The 8,051-nt window shown below is 34.8% G+C and overlaps 1 protein-coding gene across 1 annotated transcript; it reads left to right on the top strand.

Annotated features, from left to right (window-relative positions):
* The first annotated feature begins 4,370 nt into the window (after positions 1-4,370).
* On the top strand, positions 4,371-5,423 carry LOC112523781 (acyl-CoA--sterol O-acyltransferase 1-like). The gene has a single exon (XM_025133460.1). It carries the CDS (start codon positions 4,371-4,373, stop codon positions 5,421-5,423), a length of 1,053 nt encoding a protein of 350 aa, XP_024989228.1.
* The last annotated feature ends 2,628 nt before the right edge of the window (positions 5,424-8,051 follow it).

Raw genomic sequence — 8,051 nt, 5'->3', positions numbered from 1 at the left:
TTCTACAAATTGTTTCTATTCTTGTAGACCCTTACGGGACCAACACTGACTTTACACGAGTTCATCCCCAAAATACTCCCGATGATTTAGTGTCAACTCTACTTGGCCAAAGCCTCAAAACAAGGGTCCCGGTGTTTGACTCCACATGAGTTTTCGTCAACGTAATACTCGGGATCCCAGAGTCCGACCCATCAAGAAAAATTATGATGTAAATAAGAGTTTGATTCTGTTATACGGATACAGTCTCGAATCTGGAAGTATAAAAGTTCATCTCCATAATACCATTATGGTCTCGGAGTCCAACTCACACAGTTTCTATCCGTAATATTGAATACGGGCCCGGGGTCCAACCCATATGGGTTCCTTTTTGCAATACCGACACAACCAAGCTCAACCACTCTAGGTCTATGGCTCGTGTAGATCAACAACTCCAAGTCTATCACTGGTATGGAGGCCAAGATACAAAATAAGGATAATGATCTCATTTCAAATCAACAAACCAACTCGTATGCCTTTGGATCCATTACATTATTTTCTAAATTGCATGACACTAGTTAAATGACCAACACACTCAAAGCATGTATCTTTCAAATGAATATGCCATAACTGCATATAACTCCAAAAGCTCAACATAGAGCAAATTAAAACAGACAAATGTACCCAAGACTCACCTAAGCCAAAATCGAGCCAAAAGTTCAACAACTCGATTGACTATTCAAAAAAAGTCATCATAAACAATAGAACACATTTAACTAACCTATATGCAAACACATGCTCCAAATGTATGAATGGCTCAAAAAACCCTCGTTGGTTGAGACAAATCATTTTTCAAATGAAATCATATTGTTTACATTTCCAGTTTGTGTCATAACACATTAGCAAGTTTTTTTCCCAAATGGTTTTTAATACCAAATTCGTTAAATGTGCCTTAACATCTAATAGATTCCCCAAAGGGGAATAAATCATCAAAAAATATCCACAGTTTGTGGTTCATTTATAAAAATATCCAAAAGTCCCAAATATGGGCATTTCACAAGACTTGTTAACCAAATATACCAAAGACACACATCTCATCAAATAATCATCACATTTGATAAATATCGAGAAAACATCTTCACGACCCAAAATTGACACTTTTTGTATGTACAAAGTTTTTACAAAGGAACTTAAAATCACCTTTTTAGGTTAGGTAAAACCTAGATTCCAAATCCAAATCTTTAACTTTCATTGGTGAGGGATTGAGGTCCATAAGCAAGGATCTTCAAGAGTTCTCTCAATATATTACCTCAAGTCTACAAATAACCCACAAATGAATATAAACTTCAGATCTTTAGAGACCCTCATACTAGATTGGAAATATTCAAGAAACTTACCACATCAAGATTTTGAGATCTCCCAACCAAACCCTTCCATAGAATACTTCTAACTCTTCAAATCCAAGCTTCTAATACCAAACCTTTATATCCTTTTGAGATAAATCCACTCTAAATTTCTCCAAATCTTGTACCAAAGCTTCCAAAAATCGCACCATGGAGGAGAGAAATGGACAGGAGAAGATAATGAAGCAAAACCCTAAAAATAGATTTTTAAAACGTCTAGGTCCATCCCCACGACCTTGCTCGTAGGTCGCACGGTAAAAGTCACACGTGTCCAAGGTCTATGAACCAATGAGTTGTGCGCCGTTGCTTAGGCTGTAGGCAAGCCGCACGTGTCGTGTGTCAGGCCTTCACGCGCCATGTGTCGGCTTTTCCCCGATCGTTTCTTTTGGTTGTTCTTCGATCGTTTCCCAGGACGTTCACCTACCATTTTCTCGAGATTATATTTTTATGATGACAACAGAAATACGGGTGTTACAAATAAACTTAACATACCTTAACATGCAAATCCAAACATATATTAACATGAAAAATACTGAATCTTAACATATTTTAACAAACCTTAACAAATCTGAACAAACCTTAACAAATCTGAACATACCTTAACATGAAAACTATCATGAAAAAACAAATGACCAAAATACTCCTCCATAAAAAAAGTGTGCATTGATCGTCATTGGATTTCAAATGTGACAAAAAGTGATTGAGGGTTGTGATCAGGTCAGATCTTATAGAAAGGGGGAGTTATCATTGCAAACCAACCATACACACACATGCACACACACACACACACATATATATATATAGATATATATATACATATATATATATATATATTGGAATCATACGAGAACAATTTTTTTATAAGATCACTTCTAAACCTATGGATGAGTCGTTTTATCAACGATTTAGAAAAAGGAGTGCCTTGATCACCTTCATCATAATCTCTCATCACCTTTATGAAACTTAACATATCTTTAAATGCCTTCACAAGAATAAATTTGTTGAAGTTTCAATTATGATGATACATGTAGGTAAATGAAGGTAGATGGTGGTGTGTGAAGGGAGGTGAATAAAGGTAGATAAAGACCATATTCTTTTTCTTGCCAAGAAATTTGTTCTAATGTGATCTAACCCATATATATATATATATATATATATATATATATATATATATATATATATATATATATATATATATAGAGGGGCTTAATCAAATAAGAACTGAATAGTTTGTGGAAACTGTGAGGTCCAATCTCAATCACAAATCAACGGATAAATTAGAAAATTAATAATTATGGTATTTTGAGATAAAATTATAATTAGAGGGCATATTAGGTATTTTTTAAAAACTCCTCTCTCATCTCTCCGACCTCCAATCTCTGGCCTCCGGTGAAATCGGTATCACAGTATATCATAATGAGTATCACACTGTGTATCTTTGTTTTTAAGGTTTGAGTTGGTATCACAATGGTATCACAGTATATCACAATGGGTATCACATTGTGTATCTTTGTTTTTAAGGTTTGAGTTGGTATCACATTGGTATCACAGTATATCACAATGGGTATCACATTGTGTATCTTTGTGATTACTTGGTACCTGCCGGATTAATGTTTACCGGAGGCAGGCGATTGGAGATCAGAGAGATGAGAGAGGAGAGAGGAGAATGGAGAGAGGAGAGAGGAGTTTTTTTAAATACCTAAAATGCCCTTTAATTATAATTTTTACTCAAACTATCATAATTATTAATTTCCTAATTTATCCGTTGATTTGTAGTTGAGATTGGATTTCACAGTTACCACAAACTAATCAGTTCTCCATTGAATGAGCCCCTATATATATACATGTGTGTGTGGGGGGGGGGTGTTCAAATATGACTGAAAAATATTTTAGAAACCTAGGGGGAGATGATTGAGCAAATAACACAACACTTTAATATAGTTCCACTTTCGTGAGATAGTGTACAGACATAGGCAAGGGATGGAGATTACACATTGATGATCAAAGAGATAAATGATTACAATAGATTTTACATATGATAAAGATCCTACAATCATAAGGCTAAACTATCTTATTTGTGCTCACAAATAACTTCAAATTCGCCTAGGAAAGAGATATGTCGAGAATGCCTAAAACCTTAGCTAAAATAAGTGTTTAAAAAAGTCCAAAAGTGTTTCAAGAGATATGCTGAGAATGCCTAAAACCCTAGCCAAAATGAGTGTTTAAACAATTCCAGAACTATCCCACGACTTCATATGCGACCCAAGGTCATGAAGGAACAAGCCCGTGCTACAAAACGCCGTGACCTGAACCATCTCGTGAAGAATCACAGTAAAACATAGACCAAACAGAAGATATCGCGACCTTGGCTGCGACGCCAAGTCGCATTCCAAATCGTCTAGGCCAGCGGACAGGGTTAGGTGTGTATCATGTTTTTAAACTTTTTTACCCCAAAAAAGTATTTCCATGTTTTTAACTTTGATTATCAACATATTATGTCTTTGATAAAAAGAAAAAGAAAAAGAAAAAAGAAAAAAAAAACAAAAACTAAATTATTTTAGGCTGATTTTAACATCAAGAGATCCAAAATCCAAAAGCAATTTGAATGGATGTATATCAGAAATGCCCACTTTTTGGTCATGGTACCCATCCCTAGACCGACAGTAAAAGCATGCCAAGTACATCATTTTATCTTGTGTTCTTGAAAATTTAATATTCTCTTAAAGATTAATTTGTAATATTTTATTAAATTAATATTACTTGATACTAGTAATCGTTAACGTAAGTAAGTACCCTTTTTGTTTTTTTTAAGGGTTAACTAGATAAATAAACTTTGTACTATATTGTGTTTTAACTTCTTGGGATTCTTTTAAAATAAACTATTTTCATGATAGAGATACGAAGAAACCACCAAACTAATGAGGTTTATATATACCTCCACGGTCTTTATGAGCCAGCATTACCTGTACTATACAGAAACAGTGCAGAGAGATGGGGGGAGAGTTACAAAATCTAGTGCTAGATTGGAGTATTGCTTTGGCATCTCTCCTCTATTCTCATGGTGTTGGCATGTTTATTGCACAAGGTACAACTAGATTCTTGGCTCTATTTCCAGTCATATATCTCTTCGTGTCTCTTCCCTTGAATCTCTACGCCATGTTTTGTGTTGGTCCAACTTCATTCTTCATGTCTTGGCTTGGCAGCTTCAAGCTCATGCTTTATGCTTTTGGTCAAGGTCCTTTATCTTCACATCCACATCTTCCTTTATCTCATTTCATATCGGCTGCTTGTCTGCCCATCAAGATCACAAGAAATCAAGAACACCCATCTCGCAAAATCACCAAGAAATCCCCTAAAGATTATACTGCTAGGGTTTTACTGTTCATCATCGCAATTAAGATTTTTGACTTCAAAGACCATCTTCACCCAATTCTTGTCACATGTCTATATGCCTACTACCTTTTCTTCATGCTTGAGCTGTTGTTAGCCATAGCAGGTTGGTTCGCTCGAATCACAGTTGGGGTTGAGATTGAGCCTCAGTTTGATGAGCCACACCATGCCACATCGGTTCAGAACTTTTGGGGGAATAGATGGAACCTCATGGTTTCTAGCATACTACGGAGTACGGTTTACCAACCATCTCGAACCATCTTTAGTTATATGGTTCCTCAAAGATGGGTTTCAGTGCCTGCAATTTTCTCAACATTTCTGGTCTCGGGGATCATGCACGAGATAATCTTTTATTACCTTGGCAGGCTTACTCCAACGTACGAAGTCACTTGGTTCTTTATACTTCATGGGCTTTGGGTTGGAACCGAGGTTGTAGTCAAGAAAACCGTGGATAGGAGGTTCGACCCGCCACCTGCTGTCACCCGGCCATTAACTTTGATGTTTGTGATCCTTACGAGCTATTGGCTGTTCTTCCCACCACTCTTGCGTATAGATCCGTTTGGTAAAGCTTGTAGGGAGGCCATGGCTGTGGCTGGGTTTTTCAAGCATGGTCAGCAACTTAGTCCCAACGAGTACAAGTGTCCATTGATGTAAAAGGGTGAATGGATATATGCATCAACAGTGTATTTCAGCGTTGGATGTGTAACCTGTTAGTTCAATAACTCCGTCTCCTTTCATTCTGTGATCCCAAATTAATTCCAAGATTTCTATCTTACATTATTCAGATTTTATGGTTTTGTTCCCTAAAATTCATAAAGTACAATAGTTGTCCATTTTTGTATTTAGAAATTAAAACTAGTCCTTCMACTTACCACCAACTCCGATTAAAGCTCACCTGTGCCCGCTCTGGTCGTCTCCTCTGACCACATGCGCCCGCCACCGATTGTTGATGATCAACTCAAACTCGAGACTAAAAAAAAAAATAAAATCACCTTCCAATTTCAACGTATGAATTCTAAACCCCAAATCTCGAATTAACTCATTTCAATTTTTTGAGAAAACTAGAAATATATATTTTTTAAAAATTTGATGAGGAAGATTAACGGAGGTGGTAGTAACTTCATACAAAAATACGTAAAATCGAATACAAATCCAATATCTCAATAACATAAGAAACAAATTTATTCATGAGATTTGTGACAGGTTAAAAAATCAAAAACCCTAAATTAAATATCCATATCTCTTAAAAAATAAAAACCCTAAACGAACCTATCAAATCCATTATCAATATCAAAATCAAAATCCTAAACACATATGGATGTCAACTTAAACCCTCAAGTATATCTCCAACTCGCTACTAAAAACACTATAAATATATAAATATAGGTGTTTTCGACTCCAACTTATCACTATAATATTATTAGAAATGGAGGTCATTAAACACGGCCTTTACTTCTGGAGATCAAAAAATTTGGCCTCTATTTTCAAATATTAATATAATAGAGTTTTTATAATTATCTATATATTAATAGTTTGATATATTAATGTTTGTATTAAATCTATAATTTAGTTATTCTAAGATTTCAAATTGTAAATTATATTTAAATAATTTATTTTTTTATTAAAATCGAAATTTAGTGAAAATAAAAATATGAATTATTTTGTTATAATTTTGGTCAACAAAACTTAAATAAACATTTATATCATCATCGTAAAATGTTTGACAAAATTAAATTTCATCAACCAAAATTTTAAAAAACATAATATTGATTATAATTATGTGTCAATAATATAAAACCGAATACAGTAATATGAATTTATAAAGAAAAGGATAAGGATGCTTACATTAAATATTAAACATTTATTATTTGAACATTTATAAGACGTTTATATTAACTTCAAAGATTGTTATAATTTAATTAAATATTAAACCGTATGTTATATTTAGAATTAATTTATTTTTTTTAAACAGCAACCATCAATATCACAAAATAAAATAACTAAAAATACACCGAGTAATTTAAACTTTTTATGTTATATTTTAGATTTAAATTATTGTAATTTAATTTTTTTTTTGAAGTGAAATGGATATTAATAAAAAATTATCATTTTAATTTTAATGATGTTACAATAAATAAATTATTTAAAATCAAGTAATAATTATTTATTGATTACAAAGTTATATATTATAATTATTATGTTTTAACAAAATAGTACAAAACAAATAAAATATATTACTTTATTTTTATTATAATGTTAAAGATTTTTTTAATACCACAAAAGTGGTGTCTGATTGGTTTGAACTTGAACTGAAAAAGTCAAAATGTCTGAAGGTCTCATGTTCGGATCCAATGAGGAATAATAATCCTCTTGTGGCCACGGATGTTCAAATGCGGTGACTCCGGGCTACCCGCAAAGCGGGTGGTCGCCTTGGGATTTAGTAGGCTCGCATAGCGGGTTGGATATCCAGGTTAATAAAAAAATGTTTTTAATATTTTTTTATTATGCAATTGAAGTTGTTTTCTTAGGTTGTGTTTAGTACATGAGACGAAACATGACAGGATGGAACAAAACTCATGTCCCATGTTTGGCATAGCATATGACATAAGAAGAACTCACTGTCCCACGTTTGACTTGATATGGACAGGGACAAGAAGGGGGACAAGGTGAGACAACAAAATAAGTTTTTTCTTGTTCTACCAAAATGGGTGAAACAAGATGGGACAAAAATGAGACAGGAACTAAAATATTACTAATTTACCCTAGTTTGATATATAACCTTAATATCGTATTTGTTTTAATGGTCATCACCGCTAGTTTCGGCTGCCTGGCGGCCACCTCCATCTCTTCTTCCACTACAAGGACATCCTCCACCGCCTCTACAACTATCTTCCACCATCGTTCATCGCCACCTCTATCTTAGTAGACCACCAACCCCCTCCATCCAATGCCACCATCCGTTCGCCACCTCAAAATCTTCCTCTACTACAACAACCATCGACTACCACCGTCCATTGCCACCTCACCTCCACCATAACCACCACCACTATCTTCACTATATCAGCCACAACTACCTCCTCCACCATTGCCAACAACCACCACAATCCACTATCTTCACGTCCTATATAACCATCGTCGCCCACCAATTACCACTACCTCTACCACCATAACCACCGTCGACCACCACCACTACTACCGTCGGCCACCACCACCTCCACCATTACCAAAACCAACTCCATTACCACTACTACCTCCACCACCACTACTCACTATTACTACCAC

This window comes from Cynara cardunculus (assembly GCF_001531365.2).
Source record: "Cynara cardunculus var. scolymus isolate 2C chromosome LG 12, CcrdV1, whole genome shotgun sequence".
NCBI lineage: Eukaryota > Viridiplantae > Streptophyta > Magnoliopsida > Asterales > Asteraceae > Cynara > Cynara cardunculus.
The sequence above is the reverse complement of the archived record's forward strand: the minus strand, read 5'-3'. Positions and strand labels throughout refer to the sequence as shown.

Bases quoted from the DNA above. Each gene is read 5' to 3' on its own strand.
- LOC112523781 (XM_025133460.1), top strand. From the start codon at position 4,371: ATGGGGGGAGAGTTACAAAATCTAGTGCTAGATTGGAGTATTGCTTTG.